We start from the raw sequence: 22,298 nt of genomic DNA, 5'->3' as shown, positions 1-22,298 counted from the left end.
CTGTTAGGTCCCTGAAAGCCTTGTCTGTCACCCTCTCTGCCTCTTTCAGCTTTTCCAGGTCTTCCACCTTGGCTTCAAGAGAACGCACACGTTCCTTGAGTGCCAGGAGCTCATTGCAGCGAGGGCACACCCACGACTTCTGTCCTAGTGGCAGATAGTCATACATGTAACACTCAGTGCAAAACACTGGAAAGCCCCCATCCCCCTTCTGGCTTTCTGCCTTCATATCTGATTTGTTTAGATATTTAAATATTAAGCTTTTAGTCACTGCCCCCCTGGAGCTATCTGCACGTACTATCTGTCAAATATGTCCTTATTAATTTAAAAAACAAAAACAACTAAATTAAAATTGTGCGCGCCGTTAGGCGCGCGCCGCTGGTTCCAGAGACTGAACTAAAGCCCCACCTCTCAGGACAAAAGCCCCAGGACAAAAGCCCCACTGTTTTAAAAGCTGTGGCTTTGAGAAAAGCCCTCCAAAATGAACACCAGCAGGTCACTCTGCTCTTCCTGGCCAAGTCTCTTCTGCTGCTACTCCTCTCTGCTGGTTCCAGAGACTGAACTAAAGCCCCACCTCTCAGGACAAAAGCCCCAGGACAAAAGCCCCACTGTTTTAAAAGCTGTGGCTTTGAGAAAAGCCCTCCAAAATGAACACCAGCAGGTCACTCTGCTCTTCCTGGCCAAGTCTCTTCTCTTGTGCCATGGGGCTCATTAAATGGTCTATTAACAACCCCTTTAACACAGCAGTGTCCTCATCTGAAGAATTCGAAGTGCCCAGATACAAACCACAGGACAGCCAAAGTTTCTTCTCAGAGCAAGCCATCCTTTGACGGAACTTCAAACAATTAACAGGATAACATCAGGTGATAACAGGAGACATCAGGTGGAAAACGGAAAATTTTTAATTCCCTCTCATCCTATTTATGGTAAAGCTGACAAAGGGGGCAAAGACTTCCTCTGGGGCTCCTTGCACTCCAAAGGAGTTCTATTTCTCACTAGTGTTTACAAGAAACAATTGAACTGATGGGACAGAACATAGTTCAAAAGCTTACCTTTGGTCAGTGTCCATTCCACAGAAGTCAGCATGGCTTTCTCCAGTGGGTCACCCACCAAGGTCCCGTCATCCAGCTGCATCAGTGAGTGGCAGGTGGCGATGACCCGGTGTGTTTCAATAGGAATGTCAGACACAGGGGTCACATCTTTCCCATCTCTGCAGAAAAAGACAGGGGGTCATGTTAATACAGGTGGTTCAGTTTAACTCCATCCTCATTTAACTCCTCACCTGACCTGGATGGCTCAGGCTAGCCGGATCTTTTCAGGTCTCAAAAGTAAAGCCAAGTCAGCCCCGGTCAGAAATTGGATGTGAGACCACCAAGCAATACCAGGGTCGTGATGCAAAGGCAGGCAATGGGAAGCCACCTATCAAGTCTCTTGCCTTGAAAACCCTGTAAGATCACCCTAAGTCAGCTATGATTTAACACACACAATTTAAGTCCTAATATTGTTGTGGGAGAGGAACCAGAATAAATTATGAATGTTGCAACAGTACAACATTGCAAGTAATTTTTTAAAAGAAAAGGCATGTTTCTAGTCCCTGCCACTCAAATGGAGGAGTGGGGAATCAAATCTGGTTCTCCAGATCAGAATCCACCTGCTCTTAACCACTGCACTACGCTGGCTCTCGTAATTTATACAGCTTGCCCAATTTTTAAAAAGACAGTTAGAAGGCACAGAGCACACTCTGCCCTGCTTTTTCCTGTTCCGGAAAAGAAGCAAAGGAAGGGACATCCTCCAGCACATCCATCTTTCCCTTATGGGCCACATTCTTGCTTCCAGACCTACCTGAGCCCAGCCACACCCCTCACCACCAGGCTGTCGCTGGTGAGTGTGCCGGTTTTGTCAAAGCAGCAAATCTGGACCTTGCCTGCAAAGGGGATGCGGAATGGTTCAGTGCAGTATACATCTGCAAGACAACAAAACAGGGAAGGGTTTTAAAAGCGGGTCACACAATCTCCTTTCCACTGCTGACTCCACCTCCTGATTTCATGAACATTGACAATATTAGCCTTACTGCCACACTCACCCCTTCACAGCCCTGCTTCAAAATTTAACACATTTTCATGAGCAAATCAATCCGTCTCCAACAAAGGGGATTCACAAAGATCCTCATTTGTTATAAGCTGCCCACTTCTCAGGGTTCAACTCCTCCCTCTCACAGCATAGCCAACTCTCAGCCACCATAGTGCTTCCAACCCACGTGGCTGTTCTCAGTTTTACATCAAACTATCTGATGGTTAAATGAGAAAAAAAGGAAGCTGCTCTGAAGGAGCTGTGGTAACAAAGGACACTTCCCAAACAGAGGATACCACCGATTCTGTTTACTCTGCAGTTCCAAAATGAGTAGTCTTGGTTCTTGGTGAGGCCTCGTACTTACACAATTTGGCAAGAGCAATGAGTGAGGTGTTGACGGCCAAGGAGAGTTCAATGGGGAGTTCAGGGGGGACAACTGAGGTCAAGATTAAAGTGCATTCCAGAAAGAGCTTGTAGCGGTTCCTGTTGGGGTCCTTGGTACCTTGGAAAGACAAATATGGACACACACTGAGACATTTGATGGCTGTACACAGTGGCAAATGGTACCTTCCTTCAGGAGGAAGAAAATATCACTAGCTACATGTAAGCATTACCTGGGTTTGTCTGGTACTTCTTTGAAGTGCTCAGAAGAACTTTATTAGAACTTGTGACAACTTTCCTTCTCCCCCCTCCCCCCCCAATCTGCTGTGGCCCCCTGATCTACCTAGAATGCTGCTCCTGGGGAACAAGGGACTCTAAGGAATGGCAGAAGAGACAAACTGGGCTCTATCCAGCAGAAAGGGGGTGTTGGGGAAATTAGCAGAAAAATTAGGCTGGATCCAACCCCACACCTTATTTAATGGTGAGTTGGCTGGCCTTGTTTATAGAACCCACCAATATGATTTCCCATTCCTAGGATTCCACCCTGGTTCAGAAAGGCAAGAGCTACCTTCGATCCACACATATGATGCAGCTGCAATGGCAAACACCAGCAGGAAGAGGATGAAGATGAAGGTCTCCAAGTTGTTGGCTGTCACTCGCTTCACCCCAAACAAGATTGTACGCAGCAGTTTTCCCTGAGAGGAAAGACAGAGGTACTGATGATGGGTGCAGGGGTCCTATAGGTCTAAATGTTGAAAGCAATGTTTGCTTTTCTTCTGTTTTAACTTTGATTGGCAGCTACCTCCAGTCAGTGCATAAGCTTTAAACCAAATCAAACCAACTAGTCAAAAGAAACGAACTGGACAAATGAAAATTGGTATGCTGTGTGCTGTGGTGTATTATTCTGGAAAACACATTGCCCACCTTTCAATGACAAAAGAATTATGAGAATAAAAAAAGAACAAGTAACTTTTATTTATTCCCCTGAAAAGGGTCAAAGGCTTAGCCTGAGCGCTGAAGCTTGAAAATATTTGCAGATGTACCTTTCAGCTTCTGCTGGGCATGACACAGACCTTATACTGAATCAGATCCTTGGTTCATCAAGGTCAAGAATGTCTACTCAGACTGGCGATGGCTCTCCAGGGTCTCAGGTGGGGGTCATTCACATTAACAACTACCAGGTCCTTTTAACTAGAGATTCTGGGCATTGAAACTAAGACCTTCGGCACGTGCAGAAAAATGCACTTTCAATCCATTTTCACAATTGTTTGTAAGTGGATTTTGCTATTTCGCACAGCTGCAAAGTGGATGGAAAGTGGATTGAAAGTGCATTATTCTGCATGTGCGGAAGGGGCCTAAGACCGTCCGCCTGTCAAGCAGATGGTCTACCACTGAGCCATGGCCCCTACTACTAACTGAATAATGTCTTTTGAGGACGGTAGCAAACAATAGCCAATCTGTACTCTGAGAGACAACTATGAATGACAGGATCCCCAGGTTACTGAGCTACCAGAATATTTTAAAATATGACCACAGTCTGTTATTTAAGCTTTCCTCAATCTTGGAGGAAATCTGGGAAGACTGATCCTCAATTTCGGAAGACTGATCATTGATATAAAATCATTAAATGGGAGTCTCTCTTACCCCATTCCACCACCCATTACCCCATTCCAATCTGGGAAAGGATGCCCCCCTACAGCCCAGTAGAGCTTGCAAAACATTTGCACAGACCTGCCTGAACAGTTGGCGGTATGACATAACCAGACTGAATGACTGAGCTCCATTGCTGGAGAATACTGGGTCTTCAGACCAAGGATTCCCTCATCAACCTCACTGGCAGGTAAGTCTTGTTTGAAGGAAAATCAGCAGTTTAACTGCTTTTTGATCCAACAGAGCCCCCACCTCCAACCTACTCTGTCACTGAACATTCCAACTAGGTTTAAAAGGGATTGGCAGCTTCAGAAAGTAGACAAGACTTTGTTCGGTCTGGCACCCCAGATGTTCATGGACTACGATTCCCATCAGTCCTTGCCAGCATGACCAATTGGCCAGGCTGGCAGGGGCTGATGGGAATCATAGTCCATGAACATCTGGGGCGCCAGAGTTGGACACCCCTGAGCTAAACCAACAAATCCTCATTTCCTGGTGTCTCATCAGATCAACATTCAAAAACAAATGAGGACATACACTGCAACCTTCTCTCTTTAAGAGAAACGCCCTCCGTTTCCTTCTTACCTGGGATGTATTGAAGCCTGTCCTCAGAACGTAGGCTACACATCCATTATCTACAGCTGAAAAAGGGGAGCAAGAAACAGATGTTACATTTTACACTATGATCCAGTATGTAAAGATCATAGCAGGAGGATGAGATAGCAGGAGGAAAAGAAGGATATTTCAACAACCACAAACACTTCTGTATTCAACTGCAGCTTTTAGAGGATCTTCAGCAAGGCACCAGGGAAGCTTTGGGTTGAGAGCACCCAAAACCGTGGATTTAGATAGCACTGTACCATTCAAACCCTGGCTTGCCTCAAGGAATGCTGGTTTTGCTCTGTTACAGAGAGATGGAGAAAGGTGAGTGAGGATTCTGTTCTGAGCTGCTTCTGCATATCTGGGGACTGTGCTGGAAACAAGTCATGGAGTGAGCTGTGGTTAACAAACTTCAGACACAAGTTTGAGATTCTGGTTTGACAGGCCCTAACGACCTACAAGGCACATGCAAAAGATCATACAGAGCAGATCAAGTTGAATTAAAACATGGGTTTGTGTGACATCTGAATAGAGCCCAATTATCAACAAATGTAGAATAGCGAACGACTGAAAGATGTGAAAGGACACAAAGAGGTATGTAGTAGAACCTTCACAAGATGTACTGTTTCTGCCTTTCCCAATTTCAAGATCATGCCCAGTTTTCCACTTGCCTTAATTTGTCGAGATACATGGGAGATTCTGTCATCTGTTTAGTCAGGCTTCTGACTCTTCACTTTTGCAACTGTTCCAAACAGATACTGAAATAATTGCCCAAATGACCCTTGTCCCAAGTAAAGTCTCTCATAGATAGGAAAAGCAAAACTAGATTCGAGTTCAGTGGCACTTTTAGAGACCGCAAGGTATAAGCGTTCCACAGCCAAAGTTGCCTTGGTCAGATAAAACTGAAATTGAGGTCTTGGAGCCTTTCTGTCCCAATCAGTAGGTGGAGGGGTGTTTCAAAGAAGGAATTCAGGATGCATAGGTACAATGCACACAGCAGTTAGTTTGATTAGATCAGAGTGGAAAATGCTTTGGGGCAAAAAATTAGCATCTGTAGTGCAATAGAACTCTTATGTCCCTGTTCAGCTCCGGGAAATCAATTGTCTCAAACCTGTGAATGAACTCAAGTTCAGGAATCTGACCTGACTGAAAAGCAAGGGTTCCGATTGCCTTTCCGATAGCTGGGAGACTCTCTTGGGAAAAGGATCTGAGGGATCTATTTTTGGCACATATCAAGCAATCAAATCTGGTGATACAATGCCAGCTCCACTACTCATGACTACATATGCTATGCTTCTATCTAAAATTTACTAAGACATTTAGCAAATCATTTAGTCCCCATCCAAAGATCCTCACTGCCAACCTCAGAGAGAACTTTTGATGCTTAAAGAGCATCTACTCCAGCCACCAATCCAGGTACATACGTTTCAGGCCCGTGCTGGCCTTTTGAGGAGGGATGTGCTGCACGACTTTCGTCCCGCCGAAAATGACATGCAGTCGGGAGTCTGCCTGCATGTCCAACACGTGCTCTGGGTCCAGCTCCTCAATTGGTTCCTGTGGGAGGACAGCCACCCATGAAAGCCCATCATGCTTGTTTACACAGGGAGCCAGTTACATATATGTAGTGCTGCTTAACATAAGGAGTCTGGGGAGGGGGAACAAGGACTCTCCCCATTTTAATTCAAGTTATGGGCCTATTTCTATATCTGTATCACCAGTGGCACAACAGGCACCAGATGTCATTCCACGGATGGGGGGGGGGGATATGCTCCTTAAGCTATGGGAGTGGCAGTGAGCCCCCCCCCCCCCAAGTTTAAACTTAAGCTGCAGTAGACATACCACTCCAGTCTTGCTGGCTGCCTATTTGTTTCTAGGCTCAATTGAAGATGCTTTAAGACTCCATATGGCATAGGCGAACATACTTTAAGGATCATCTTTTCCCATATGAACCAACCCATACACTTCTGTTTTCTTTAAAGGCCCTGTTTCAGTCGCTCCTGCCATCTGAGGTTAGATGGGTGGTGGCCCGAGAAAGGGCCTTCTCTGTTGTGGCACCAAAACTTTGGAACTCTCTCGTCGAGGAGAATTACCTTCTATCACTGTCTTCTGCCAATAGGTTAAGATTTTTTTTGTTTCATTTGGCACGCCCCCAAGAGAACAAGTACCAGAGAACAATTATTGACCCTTCTCTGGTATTGCTTGTTTTTATTAAATTATTTTATAATCTAAATGTCTTTTTAAATTGTTCGTACATTATAATGTTTTTATGTCGGCCGCCTTGGGATCCCTGATTGGGTGGGAAGGTGACATTAAAATATTTTAAATAAATAAATATTCTGCTTTGCATGGAGACTGTCAGAAGATTGAACAACTCTGGAAGTACTGCTGGACTTTTGCATTTGGGTTGGCTTTAGACAGATTGGATGAAGATGGTAGGATAGTGGTTTAAGACCATTTTCTTACTTGCACAAATTAATCCCCCCCCACCCCCAAAAAATTATGCCACTGAGACCAAGGATTGGGTGCAATGAGAGATCAGGGTTACACTGTGTGTATGACAGGCATGGGTGGCACATTTTACTTACAAGACAGGATGACTGCAAAATTATGTTTTCAGCCAATAGCAGAGACTAAGGCTTAGAAGAAGAGTTTGGATATATACCCTGCCTTTCTCTCTGTAAGGAGTCTCAAGGCAGCTTTCAAACTCCTTTCCCTTCTCTTCCCCAGCAGATACCTTGTAGGTAGGTGGGGAGAGTTCTGAGAGAATTCTGACTGGCCCAAGGTCACCTAGCAGGCTTCATGTGGAGGAGCGGGGAAACAAACCTGGTTCACTAGATAAGAGTCTGCCCCTCTAAACCACTACACCATGCTGGTTCTCAGATTTAACTAAAATTGTAATACTTGTTTCTAGGCTGTACCACTTTAGACTGCACGCAGAGACTCCCATAAAAAAATCTCTGCATATAGAAAATTAGCATGTCACAGAGAAGGTTATGCTAAATCCCTTTTCTCTAAAAACTAGGTTTTGATGTTGAAAGATTCTTTTTTCTTTTGCCATGGGGAATCATTAAAACCATGCAGGACCCCACTTCCAGTCTGAAATAACCCACTCAAGAGACAGTTTTACCACTGAGGTGAGAATTAGGTCTTACACGCCCCTCACACAGTCCTGTTTTGTACCATTTCTGGTGATCCAATAGGCAGCAACAAACCTCAGGCTCATCCAGAGCAAACCTAACTACAAAAAGCGAACTACACAGCATAAATTTTGCCCTAAGAAGTGCCCCATGCTGGATAGCAAAGGACCACACAACATAAGTGCATAAGGTAGTGTGGTATAGTGGTTAAGAGCAGAGGACTCTAATCTCGAGAACTGGTTTCAATTCCCCACTCCTCCACATGCAGCCTGCTGGCTGACCTCCCAGAAGTCTCTCAGCCCCATTTGGAGAGGAAGGGAAGGAGTTAGTAAGTTGCTTTGAAACTCCTTAAAGGCAGAGAAAAGCAGGGTATAAAAAACAACTCTTCTTCATGTACACTGACCACTCCCCATCTATGCACATTCATCTCATGTGGGCATGATGCAGGGCTCATCTACTCCTTTTTAGATGTATACTGCAAATGGACATGGAGGGTCCATTTACCGAATTCAGGAGAAGCACCTGATCAACCTATCTTCCACAAACTGCACTGCATCTCCCATTACTATGCTTCCCAGTACAAAATGCAATGTTTCTATGTTGTTTCCTCAATCAGCTTCAAGAATCAAGCCCTTATTACTCAAGAATAGTCTACCTGTGATTAGGGCAATTTTTTCACTCGCCTCCCTTCTTTGTCATTCTTTGCATCTGCCAGCCTGGAGTCAAACTTCCTGTGTTCCCTCCCCTCACTGCCTTATATCTCGAGGCCCCTAAATCTGCAACTGTTCTCCATTTTAATTTATTCAATCTCTTCCTCCTTTCACCTTTACATCATACTTTTTGCAGGGCCTAGAAACATTTTGAGCAGGGCCCATTGTTATCTCTGCGACCTGCACAGCTCCAACCACCCAGCTGACATTCAAGAAAGGGCAGCAATTGCCTGGCAAACCTTCATCTGAGGCACCGACTCTCCAGTCAACATGGCTTCGTCTACTATGCACCTTCCCCGCAGCAGCAGCACGTCACACGGCACGAGGTTCTCATGGGGAGACCGACCTAGAATCGAGAGAGGCGTGCTCAGAAAGGCTCTCCAAAGGCATGGTGGGAGGATACCAAAGCCTTTAGGGGTACCAAAGCATTTCCTCATCCCTCACCCCAACTGCTCCCAATTTATTCTAGCTGGCCCAGGAGGCAGAGGGCTTCCCAGAGAATTCCTTTTTTGGCAGCACAATGCTACCAGAGTTGTGGACTAAGTGCCCCACCCACTCCTTATCAACCACTGTGAATAGGGATCAATATGGCAATGTTTATTGTGCAGGGACATCCTCTTATATTAGGACCCTCCTACAGAATACACTGCGCACTTCACTCTCTTTAGTGATGTAAGGGAATTTGCTAAGAGATACACATGGTGCTGTCTTGCCTGTAGATTCTTTTTTCTTTTGTTCTTAAAAGATCACGCATAAGAAGGTAATTTTTTTGGTTAACTTTCAGACTGTTTCCCAAACCAGGCTTTTGGGATGGTTTATCAAGTTTGAAGATCTGGCCACACAGGCTTCAGTCAACATCCTCCTAACAGTCAAGTGCCTGGCAAACTCCCTGGCACTTAGAGATGTTTGGATACAGGAAAGATTCTATTTCAATGTAAAGCTTTTGCAAGCAAGCAGGCAGGCAACATTCTAAGTTACAGCGGCAACAAAACAAAATCCGGTACCGACTGATACGATGTCCCCAGGAATGATCTCGTCACTGGAAATGGGCCGCCACTTCCTGTTTCTGTAAACCTGAAACATGTCAGCCGGCGGAGGGGGGGAACAGGTGAGAAGAGAGGTTCTTAATGGTAGTAGAAAAGAAGCTTATTTTGTCCCTTAAGCGCCCCCCACCCCACAAATGGGTTCCTAAACTAGAATCACCATGTAACAGGTGCCAAATCAAAACCTTTTTTTTGCCAACAGATTACAGTCACCTTTTAGCAACTCCTTAAAGCTTTCAAGACAAGAGACAAACAAACAAAGGTGGTTTGCCTTGGCTCGCCTCTATGAAACAACCTAGGCCACTACACAGATCGGTTGCAAGAGTGACAGAATTTCAAACATGAGGGGAAGCAGAAAAGGACATGGGAGACCAGAAGCCAGGGAGGAACCTCAAGGCCCTGGGGTTGTAGTTAATAGCAAGTTAACACTCGGGAGACAAAACAGTCATGCAACTAAGCAATTCCTCTTGGCTCAAAACTGATCCTGCTGGCTTCCTTCACTCAGCTAAACACACACTCTTCAACCCAGTTATTTTTACCCCCAATCAACTGTCTCCTTCCTACGTAAGAGGTCAGCAGCTCTCTGTTGATAGCAACACCCCAAGCAACTGGGCCTTCAAGGTTCTGGAACTCAGAAAATCTCATCAGAATGGGCAGTTGGCTGTGGCAGGAAGCTTCATTTCACAAAGTCTCACTGCTTTCCATGGCTTGCTTACCTGGATCATGTAGGGCTTGTTGCCCATCTTTCTGATCTCCGACATGTTCCTCATTTGCTGCTGAACAAGGGATGCTTCAAAAGCCACCAGCATGGAAAGGGTGAAGACGCTGTAATACCAGTATTCATCCAGGCACCATAACCCAACGCAAAACACCTGCAGGAAGCACACACACACGACTCCAGTACGGATGCAAGAATCAGAGGGACCCAGGTTCAAATCCCTGCTCAGCCAAGAAATTCAGTGGATGACTTTGGGCTACTCTCAGCCAAGCCTTCCTGAGAGAATTGTTGTGAGAATGGGAAAAGAATTATATCACCTCAGGTGTCTTGGAGGAAGGAAGGCATAATCAATAAAAATACATGTATTTTGTTAGCAGTCTCAAACCATGGTCACTTTGGGGTCTATAGATTAAAGCTAGTGTAAGAGGAGTTTGGATTTATACCCCACCTTTTTCTCCTGTAAGGAGACTCAAGGTAGTTTACAAACTCCTCTTCCTTCTTCTCCCCACAACAGACACCTTGTGAGGTATGTGGGGCTGAGAGAGTTCCGAAGAACTGTGACTAGCCCAAGGTCACCCAGCAGGAATGTAGGAGTGCGGAAACACATCTGGTTCACCAGATAAGCCTCCGCCACTCAGGTGGAGGAGTGGGGAATCAAACCCAGTTCTCCAGATTAGAATCCACCTGCTCTTAACCACTACACCATGCTGACTAATGTGCTAAAGCTATAAACATAATCTGGGAAGTTCCTAGAAGTCATTTTCCTTAGGCTCACCCAAGAGGGGCCTTGAAAGCAGTAAAAGCCATCAAGACCCAATCTCTTCTACCACACAAAACATATTTTATTTATTTATTTTATTAGGAGTATAGGCTGCTGTTCTCCGTTAAACAGTTAAGAACATAAGAACATAAGAACAAGCCAGCTGGATCAGACCAGAGTCCATCTAGTCCAGCTCTCTGCTACTCGCAGTGGCCCACCAGGTGCCTTTGGGAGTTCACATGTAGGATGTGAAAGCAATGGCGCCTTCTGCGGTATTTGCTCCGAGAGCACCTGGACTGTTAAAGGCATTTGCAATCTCAGATCAAAGAGGATCAAGTTGAGTGACAAATTGGCTTCTCCTCCATAAATCTGTCCAAGCCCCTTTTAAAGCTATCAGGTTAGTGGCCATCACCACCTCCTGTGGCAGCATATTCCAAACACCAATCACACGTTGCGTGAAGAAGTGTTTCCTTTTATTAGTTCTAATTCTTTCCCCAGCATTTTCAATGAATGCCCCCTGGTTCTAGTATTGTGAGAACAATTTCTCTCTGTCCCAGCATTCTACCCCATGCATAATTTTATAGACTTCAATCATATCCCCCCTCAGACGTCTCCTCTCCAAACTAAAGAGTCCCAAACGCTGCAGCCTTTCCTCATAAGGAAGGTGCTCCAGTCCCTCAATCATCCTCGTTGCCCTTCTCTGCACTTTTTCTATCTCTTCAATATCCTTTTTGAAGGGCAGCTTACATCCATTAATTAATATGGTAAAAACAACAACCGCCATACAAAGTCTTGGTGCATTACTTACTGTAATAACTCAGGAAGAGGGGGAATGAATTAATAATAAAGTTATAGGACCAATAAATTAAGTAGAAAGGAAACCAATGGAAAAAGAAAAAGGAAGAGGGAATGGAGGTTGGCTGGCTGGATACTGTCACAGCCTTCAACCATAGTCCTGGCAAAACAGCTCAGTCTTGCAGGCCCCGTGAAAGTACAAGAGGGTCTCGCAGGGCCCAGATCTCACTTGAAAGAGCGTTCCACCAGGTTGGGACCAGAGCTGAAAAAGCTCTGGATGAGGACAGCTGGACAGTTTTCTTTATTTAGTGGGTGTTTACCCCACCCCTTCCTTCAGGGGAATGAGGATGTTTTCATCATCACAACAACCTTATCTGGTAGGTCATTCTGATGGAGAGAGACCGACACAAGTGCACCCAGTGAGCTTCCATTATACAGTAGGGATTTGAACCCGGGACTCCCAGATCCTAATCAGACACTTAAACCACTATACCATGCTGGGACCATGCTGGTTCAATCAGTTTGCTTGGTAAGAAAGAGCTTTAATAAATAGTCAAGAGAAGATTCTGTTTAATTTCACCACCAAAGGTGTCATTTGATCCCTCCACCAAAAGGTTCAGATTAGTAATAAAACGATTTTTTTTACTGCTAAAAGCCCTTCCACTACAATATGCACTAAAAGTGAAAGAGCCTCTGAGGATCTGCAGAGTGCAATCTAGATTAGTGTCAAGGGTTTCAAAGCCAGTACAAAAAAATATAAAAATTTAAAACATTCAATGCAAATATTAAACCCACAACTAGAAAGTACCTATAAAACAAGCATTTGCTTCCACAGGAGGAGACAGGAAAAGGACAAAAAAAGTCCAACACTGCCAAATATATATAAAGCTGTTTTTCCTTGGTGCCTGAAACAAGGATCATAAACCAGGCAAACAGTTGAGCCTTTTCATAGTGGATATATAACCACCAAGAAGGCCTTCTTCCTATTAACCGAGCACAACAGCTGTATGTGGTGACAAATTATACTGATAATAGACCACGTGTTTCAGAAACAGAAGAACTCATGGACAAATAGATGGTTTTGCATAAGTTTTGTGTACCTGGAAAATGAAGATTTCTCTCTTTGAAGAGTTCAAGAAACTCTGGCACCACCATCTCTGCCCTGTGTGAAAAATATAACCTTGGTTCATTCTGGAACCCTGCTTTCCATTCTAGCCTGGTTGAAACTTGCAAGATGCTAGAGCACACACATAAAGCTGCCTTACTCTTACAACTTTCAGCTGGAGTTGCTAGATGTTGAACCTGGGACCAGATGTTCTGCCACTGAGTCACAGCCCCTTCCCTCCTCTTAGGAAGGTTCCACTTAGATGGCTGGGCCCATTTTGCTAAGCCACTCAGGGAGCATTTTTGCCATGAATCAGAAGCGACAACAGCACTTAACACACGCATTCTGGGTGCACGTATAAAGTGTTGTCAAGTCGAAGGCAACCCCTTATGGAGATTTCAAGGCAAGAGACTAACAGAGGTGGTTTACCATGGCCCTCTTCTGCACAGCAACCCTGGTATTTCTTGGGGTCTCCCCATCCAAGTATACTAACCAGAGACAGACCCTTCGAGATCATGACATCAAGGCTAGTCTAGACCCGACAGAACAGAACCTTACACACATCAGCAGCACAGAAATACCCCCAATACAAAGCCCTTCCTAATAGGTCTGAAGAGTCTTCTACCAAAATGCAGTGTAGACCTAGTTCAACACTGTAATTCAGCTTGTGAAGGGAGTCCTCTTTGGTCGTGTTTCCCTCCAGTTACCCATGTAGAATATGAATATAACTAGAATACTAAAGAGTGTTAACATGCACTCAAAGTCGTAACTCTTTTCTGGCCAAACCATGAGATTGCTGACAAAACCAGAGAAAATGTGTTCAGGAAGGCTTTGACTGCATGCCATTTGACGGCATGCCATCCAGTTTCCATCAAAATACCCGGTCATCCCTTTTAAACCTGATACTATTGATTTTCAGAATAATTTTTACAACAGCTATTTTTTACTTTGTGTGACCATGGTGACACCATTAGACTTATTAGGAAGGGCTAAAAAAAGATAACTGGTTTGGGGTAACAGCTAAGAAACTAGAGGAAACCTGGCTAAGCTGAAAGCCCTTTAAGCCCACTGCCACATGGACCACCAAGCCTGAATCTTACATACTCCATCTGTGTTGTTTTCTGCATTACTTGCCTTTATTCTATCTGTTAAAAACACATCAATATTCCAGACAAATCAACTGCAATGAGAATAACATTATTTGTGTACATTTCAAGCTGCATAATTGACTCCAATGACAAAAATGGGAAGTGGAAGATGCCTCAAACAGGGCTTAATTTGGGCTGAGTCTCATCAGGCACTTAATTTATTGTCAGTGTTCAGTGTCATTTCCAATAGCCAAAGCATAGGCTGGAATGCACTTTCGGTACTAAGCCAAGCTGGCCTTTTATTTGTCAAGGGAAAGGAAGGGATGCACCCAAGCAAAAAGCAAGAGCAAATGGGAGAAGTGGTACAATTCAGCTCAGGTGCCCACTTCGAATATACTTCACCAGTGCTCTGACTGGTCAATGGTCTCCCTGCTACCACATACCAAAAAAGCTCTTCAGTCAGTATGATATTATTGACATGCCAAATTTCTCGGCTGATATAATTTGCTAACTTGGTATTATGATTGTTATATCTGTTTAGTTTTAAACATGTATTGTACACCGCCCAGAATCTTTTGGGGGTGGGCAGTCTATCAAATTTAAATTATAAACAAACAAGCAACTTTGAACACAAGTATTTAAAAAGTCTGGGCCCTCCCGTTCCTGCAAGATTCTGGATTCAGAAGCAGAATTTCTCCTGCTGAGATGCATGATGGCAGTCAGAAGGTGAGGACTGTTTTCTGCTGGCCCTGGTTGTGGGCGTCCCTGTGGCACTGCTTGGGCACTGTTGGAAATGGGATGCCAAACCAGGAAGACCGCTGGTCTGATCTGCCAGACCTAATGATGCTCAGATTCTCACCAATAATGCTGCACACAGGCGTCTTTACTCCCACTTACTTGTTGGTGCCATATTTCTTATCTGCCACTTTGATCTCTCTGTCTTCTTGGTAACCGCGCGCATTCTGGTAATACTGCAGGGGGTGCTCCACAGGGAACGCAACGGGAAGGAATATTTTCTTCTCGTTTAGCTCATAAAAATATTTTATTTTTTGAAATTCAAAGGAAAGCACTTCCTGCCCATTTTCTCCCTGAGGAAAAAAAGTATGAACATTCAGGTTCCACTCGAAAGAATTTTAGAAACCTCATAGAATCACTGTACCAAGAAGGACCAAGGATGTACAGCTAGTTTCAAGGCAGATATGCTGCCAGCTAGTTTCAAGGCAGATATGCTGCCAGCTCCCAACCTCTCATTAGCTTAGGCACCAACAAAGCGCCAGTAAAATTCACCCACACAGCATGGTGCTCGTGTACCATCTAAGCGAAATAAGAATTGAGGGGCTGAAAGTGGCAGAGCCAGAGATTACCTGCTAGTCTTGTCTGGGAAAAAAAATTCTTCCCCAAATGAATATCAGGAAACAATCAAAACCTACCTAATGAACCACTTTGGGGGCTGCTCACCCCCAAACACACAATACCCAATCTCAGTCTTTTTAATTAAAAACATTACACATCAGCAGGGCTATGTTCATCTTTATGGCTTCTGTGCAGTTCCAAATTGGGGACTGCGCATACGCAGGCCAGCCACAGAAAAGATTTCTAGCAGACTAGGAGTGCCCCTCCTTCTGACACTTTCCTGCCAAAATGACAACATGACTAGGAAAAGGGGTGCTACTCCCTCCGTTCTCTTTTTGCTGCCACAAAGAGAAGATCTCCATTGCTGTTCTGTGTTTTTCCTCTTCTCATTCTTAAGGCTGAGGAAAATAGTTTCTGTCATCAATAATCATTCTAATGAACACATAGCTATTTATGGCAAGAAAAAACAGATGGAAAGAGTTGACAATATCTTGGCTGAGAAACTGTGTCATAGGGGAGTCCATCTTTTTCCAACAACAGTCATTTGCTTACCTGGTCACGGTGGAGCAGCACCAGTTCTGCAGAACCATTATTTGGAGTTGGCACAACTTTAACCAACGTGGCTTTCCTTGGACTGCGTACCTGAAATGGAGAGACACACACAACTGGAAAAATCTGGTCTTTCAAGCTTAGAACACATCAAGTAATATTTAGTGGAGGAAAATTATTCCAGGTGGTAAAGCCAAGAGAGAGTGTCAGACAATTGGTACTGTTGTAGGAATTGGCAATGGGGAGAAGATGTATATGGTCTGAGTCAATAGTACTTACCTTCATTTGAAAGCTTACTGTGTTTCCCTGAAAATAAGACATAAGGTCTTATGTTAATGTTTGCACCAAAAGATGCATTAGGGCTTATTTTTGGGGCAGGTCTTATTTTCGGGGAAACATGGTACATTTGCAGAACACATGCTCATAAGCTGCTTTATGCTGAATTCCCTAGCAATTTCCCCATATCTTATCTGACTAGCGAGGATCATATTGGCAGCTGAATGGAAGAATTTTACCTTCAGGTCTGCTATGGAATTGAAATGATGGTGTCTGGTTGCCACCTTCAGCACTTTTCTTACAGAAGCTGTTTCCTCACTGTCACAGAACTATACAAAGCTTAAGCTACCTCAGAGGCTCTTACAAGGAATGTATATACGTGTTGCAAAATAAAAATAAATGTGAAAGAAGGCTTTTATACCAAGATCCAAACTCCACAAGATCTTCAACAGGCTTCAATGGCAAAATTTTAAAGCTCATGAAACCATGTCAGTTACACTTCCATAAAAGACACCTCAATCAGTGTGATGTAATGATTAGAGCATCAGACTAGAACCTGGGAGATACAGGTTCAAATCCCCACTCTGCCATGGAAACTTGTCAGGTGACCATGGGTCAGTTGCTCTTTTTCACAGTCTAATTTAGAGTTGTTATGAGGATAATATGAAGAACAGGAAAATGGCACAAGCCACTTTGGGTCATCATTGGGGAAAAAAGCGAGGTATAAATAAAGCAGATAAATAAATCATCCAGTTCTCAGCATGTGTGAAAACCCTACAAACTTTGATAATTTATTATCTGAACTGCTGAAGAACCCCAACCAGATTTTAAGACTACATACATAAAACCTCCCAATGGGGCCTGAACATCTCAGTATCAGACAAGTTCCAAACTGGGTTCTGACTAACCAAATTGAGTCCCTTGAGCTAGTCCTATCAGGGGCTGAATGAAGTGACTGCTTGAGGAGGCAGATTTGCAGGACATCATTAGGAATGGCAATGAATAAGTTACTTACTCCACTGGTATGAGCAACGACCATGTCTGAAGAACCATCACACAACTACACTACAGAGAAGATATGCTGCTGAAACTTACACTTGGGATGTCATGGTGAAGGAAAAGGAGTGCAGTGTAAGAAAATGACATCAATCATGCCCTGTAGCAAAACCATGTGGATGACCAAATGCCAGCAATTTGGGGAAAGACCATATGGGTAGGTGGGTTCCTATGCTTCCAGCACTGCTCTTACTACTAGACTGCGTAATTGCTGAGCTAGAAAAACAAAATGCACTAACCTCCCATATTAATTGCCCAGAGTTGGATGGCCCAGGCTAGTCTAATCTTGTCACATCTCAGAAGCTAAGCAGTGTAAGCCCTGATTAGTACTTGGATGGGAGACTACCAAAGAATACCAGCATTGCTACACAGAGGAAGGCAGTGGCAAACCTTTTCTGTTAATCTCTTGCCCTGAAAACCCTTTCAGGTTGCTGTAAATCAGCTATGACTTGACAGCACTTTACATACACAATATATTAATCTCATCTGCATTTCCAAACTGCACAGAATTACTTTGGTCTTAAACCATCATTGGTGGACTATATCTAAACAAAGTCCCCTAACATTAGCTCCACAAGCACCCCATTATTTCCTTCCGTTGTCTGATTCAACATATTGTGGTGGATTATGAATAAGAAAGGCAAGTGCCATTTCACCTCCCCCCTCCCCCCCAAAAAAAGTTGCAAAAAGACCAGCTGCAGGTTCTTGAAGTAAAATAGCTGGGAAGAGAAGGATGCTTTGGCTCCCCTCCTCTGGCTTTAGCAACTCAGTTACCTGCCTGACCACCTTTAGCAAATAGTGTTCTCTAGGAATCCAAATGGATACACTTTTATGAACAGGAAAAAAGCTTTGTTTCTCTCTATTTTGGGCCAAGAATGTCCCATAAACAAACTATTTGTTGTATTTAGATCCAGAAAACCACTGAGGCGTGACATTTTCATATGGCTAAAAGCCTTGGGAGAGGAATTTAAAAGGGGGAGGCAAAAAAGAATAAAAATGTGGAGAATTTATTTGCTAAGCAAGTAATGCAATCCCAGTTCATTGCGTTCAATAAAATAAAGTGACAAGGAAAAAAAGTTACAATTTCCCAAAACATATCCATACCAGTATGTGAAATAGACAGGAGAAAATATCCTACTTGTTTTCCAATTTGCTGCCTCCCATGACAGAAAACATTAGATTCTTCTGAACATCAGGAGGTCCTCAACCAGAGTCAGGGCCTTTTCGGCTCTGGCTCCAGCCTGGCGGAACATTCTTCCAAAGGAGATCCAGCCCTTTTAGAATTTGCTTCAGGGCCTATAAAGCTGAGGTGTTCCACCAGACCAGGGGTCCCCAAACTTTTTAAACAGGGGGCCAGTTCACTATCCCTCAGACTGTTGGAGGGCCGGACTAAAAAAAAAACTATAGACAAATTCCTATGCACAAATGATTGTAAAATGTTTGAGATTTCCTGCTTCAGCCTTTCTGTCATGGTCTATTTTAGAACAGAGACCAAAAGTATGTCCAAGTACAGTGTGGGCTCCCAAATATTGTTGGGGAAGCTGTGGAGATAATGCACCTTCCCTATGCAAAAAAAAAAAGCAGAACTTTCCCAATGAAACATTCCATCTAACTTGGGATCAGGTATCTTCCTGGGTTCTTTCTCAGCAGCCAATGGCGGTCGCCAGCCTGATGCCAATGAGATGGTGAACAGAAAGTCTGACAGCAACACATGGAGTGGCTGTGAGGAGGGAAGGAGCAAACGTTGCCACATGAAGGTTTTAACTCTGGGTCAGAAAATTCATGGAGATTTAGGGGTGCCATCATGTAACTGCAATCAGCAACCATTAGAGGCGGTTCCTCCTCTCCCTCGAGCCCCGCACAGGAATGGAGCCATCGCCAACCATGCCTGGCCGGGCGGATAAATGCCTTCCAGGGGGGGGCCACATTTGGCCCAGGTAGTTGAGGGACCCCTGCACCAGACCTGTAACAATGGAAACAACTACAATATTCAGCTTAACTGGCCTCACTTCCTCCCTTCCACATCTTTTCTTTTTCCTTCATGCCCCTTTTAAATTTATTTTTGCTCTCTCTTTTTGCTTTCTCCCAATGGGTCTCTAACATATTAGTTCTTGGGCACTGAGATTTGTTATTGTTGTAAACTGCTCCAAGTCCAATTTGATGGGGAATGGCAGCTTAGAAGTAAATATATGGAGGTGTTTTTTGTGCAAACATGTCTGGCAGGTAAAACACATGCCATTTGTTTTGAGTACTGAAGCTGAAAGTCTAAGAAACAAAATTCATATATTGTGCTCTGTACGACTGTGGGATACATAATCTGCAACGGTATCCTACATGGACTTTGTTTCCCTGTTGGTAATCTGATGTAGATCATGCAATGATTGGACATGCTGGTTTTTTATCACATATGGATGCAAGAGAAACCCTTATGTGGCCCCCAACTTCCCAAAATGTGTTCACTAATTGCTCTAGCTATCTATCAAAGCTGTGCCTTGTTATTTTCCTGCGAACACAGAGTAGGATTACAACTGTTGTTCCAAAATGCACACACACGTATTTCTATCCCTCCCACCCTTGCCAGGGTCAACTTGCAAAAGTGACATACTTGTGGGAAGCTGTCAGACACAAAACAGCCTGGTGACGTTTTGTAATAAGAAATGCCATTCTAGGTGTCTGCAATACTGCAGAATTTGCAACACACTTTGAGAGTGAAACCATTTTACAATGCCATAGAAGATCTGATCGTTTTGGCACATACAACCAGAAACTGTGTCTAAGCCACCAAAAATAAATGGGGAAGTGAAATTACTCGGGCAGAAAGGAACAACTAAGTACACAAATGGACCCACCCACCTGAGGATTTTTAACAATAACCAAAGTCTGACACAGACACACCCTGTCACAGTTTATGTCTTCCAAATCCCTTCATGCTTCATCATCCTCAAGAACTGGTTTGCTTACACTCCTCCATGCATTCATTATTCATTTTACCTATCTACTTATAGCCTGTCTTTTTAACTGAGACTCAAGGTGGATTGCACTGTGTAAGTCAATGCGGTCAAAAGAGTCTAACAGACCATGTAACTGGACCAATATTACAGCAGTTTGAAGGAGATGAAACAGGCAAGGCTTCATTCATATTAGGATTCACCACCAGTTTCTGACCTCAGAATGCAACATATGAAGTGAAATAAAGGGTTCTTGAATGAGGGCAGAGTCCATTTCCCTCACCACTAACCACAATATGACCACATGAGGGGAAGCCTCCCACATCAGAGGACGAGCCATGCAACATCGTTACTGTGGAACAGAAACAGTTTGCATCCAAAGAAGCACACTTTTTACACAGAAGCCTAAGCCACAGCAAACGTTTTTTCTGGAAGTACCATAATGCCTCCTCCGTGTTTTTGCTGCAACAAAGAAGGCTTCTTCTCTGAAACTGCTACCAATTAAAAACAGGAGTCCCTCAAGCTTCTTAAGTGTGTGAGCACTTTTGGAGTTTCGAGAAGATGCCACGGGTGCCATCACAAAATGTGGGATGGCCACAAAACACAAAGCCAAACGTTTTCTTATGGTGAGGGATTCTGAGGTATTTCCCATTCCAATCAGATGGGGGGGAAAGTTAGCAGTATTGATTAATTTATGCATCTCCTCTTTAGAGACTTGCCTAAGCCAACTTGGGGAACAAGGAAGTTAGGCAAGCTCCGCTGCATTCACAACGACCATACCATGGATCACTGGTTTGGAAAGTGGCAACTTTATGCAGGCTCAGATCACCTGCCTGTCCTTTCCTTCAAAAGGGCGCAGTCCCCAAGGGCCATTCGTTTTGGCATACCGCGGGCATAAGTTAAACAAGCAAAGCCTTTCCCGCCATAAAGAAAGGCACCTAGCTTAACGTGGACATGTGGTGCTACAGCTCAAGCCACAGTAAGGTGAGTGGACACAGCTGCAACCCGGACGCCGGGTGACCACGGCCAGCCCCCCACGTCCTCTCTTTCTGACCGTGACCTTCGCCCCCTGACCCCAGCGTGTGACTGACCCAACAGCAGTAGAGGAAGCAGTGGACGTTGACGCTCCACAGGCCGGCCAAGGCGGTGAGCAGGTGCACGGCCGCGATAGCGGCGAGGTAGAGCAGCGCGGCCTCAGGCACCTCGGCGGGGCCGCCCCAAGCCCAGGCCCAGGCGCACGGCCCCCAGAACCACAGCCAGAGCGGGTACAGCACGCAGAAGGGCAGCACCGTACCCCACAGCAGCCGCGACCGCCGCCGGTAGGGAATCACGTCCTGCACCAGCTCATCCCCGGGACCAGGACCGGCTCCTGCCGCCACCATCCTGCTTCCGGGAGCCCCCTCCTGGGTACCACTCCACCGCCGGCTCGGGTGGCTTCCGCTTCCGGGGCAGGCGGTGGTACCAAGTGTGCACGCGCTCCCTGTTGCTCTCTAGCGGCTGACACGCGGCTCTTTCGGAGAGGTGACGTAGCGCTTCGGAATGCATGCGCAGAAGCACGCCCTTGTCCGGTTGCAGGGCTGTCGTGGAAGACTCAACAGGCGGTCTATGAGAAGCATGCGCACAACGACGCGCTCGGCAGCTGGGGAGCATGCGCAGTAAAGAGAAGGCAGGAATGGTCTGATTTCCCTTCCGGGCGACGTGAGCACCATGTGAGTGCCGACCTCTGAGTTGCAGACCTTGTTGCTAGGGTTAGGGTGGCGGTGGGGGGGTCTCTCTCTGGTTTTTGCTCCTTCCTAGCGATTAATTTCAGCCTGGATAAGTGCTCTGCATAGAATCTCGGCTGGATCCAAACCAGGATCCGTTTAGCTCAGTATCTCGTTTCCAGCAGTGATCGGCCAGAGATATTCATCAGTGGGGCGTAGAGGCGGGAGCTCTCTGTGCTGCTTGTCTTCACATCCTTGCCATTCTGTGGTATACTGCCTCTGAATATGGAGGTGTCGTTTAGCTGTCATGATTGACAGTTGCTGGCAGATCTCTCTTCTGTGAATTGTCGAAGACTTTC

The 22,298-nt window shown here is 44.9% G+C and overlaps 1 protein-coding gene across 1 annotated transcript in view; it reads right to left on the bottom strand.

The window, feature by feature from the left end:
- Positions 1-21,790, bottom strand: part of ATP13A1 (ATPase 13A1) — a 41,945-nt gene extending 20,155 nt beyond the window's left edge. The window contains 14 exon segments of the mRNA XM_048488668.1: positions 1,050-1,207; positions 1,840-1,960; positions 2,432-2,569; positions 3,017-3,143; positions 4,684-4,739; positions 6,123-6,252; positions 8,785-8,891; positions 9,550-9,619; positions 10,305-10,460; positions 12,962-12,977; positions 12,979-13,023; positions 14,952-15,142; positions 15,960-16,049; positions 21,328-21,790. Coding sequence (XP_048344625.1) covers positions 1,050-1,207; positions 1,840-1,960; positions 2,432-2,569; positions 3,017-3,143; positions 4,684-4,739; positions 6,123-6,252; positions 8,785-8,891; positions 9,550-9,619; positions 10,305-10,460; positions 12,962-12,977; positions 12,979-13,023; positions 14,952-15,142; positions 15,960-16,049; positions 21,328-21,618 — 1,696 coding nt within the window. The 5' untranslated portion in view covers positions 21,619-21,790.
- Between the last annotated feature and the right edge of the window lie 508 nt (positions 21,791-22,298).

Source organism: Sphaerodactylus townsendi, linkage group LG03, assembly GCF_021028975.2.
Source record: "Sphaerodactylus townsendi isolate TG3544 linkage group LG03, MPM_Stown_v2.3, whole genome shotgun sequence".
NCBI lineage: Eukaryota > Metazoa > Chordata > Lepidosauria > Squamata > Sphaerodactylidae > Sphaerodactylus > Sphaerodactylus townsendi.
Note: the sequence above shows the minus strand (reverse complement) of the source record. Positions and strands in the feature narration are given on the sequence as shown.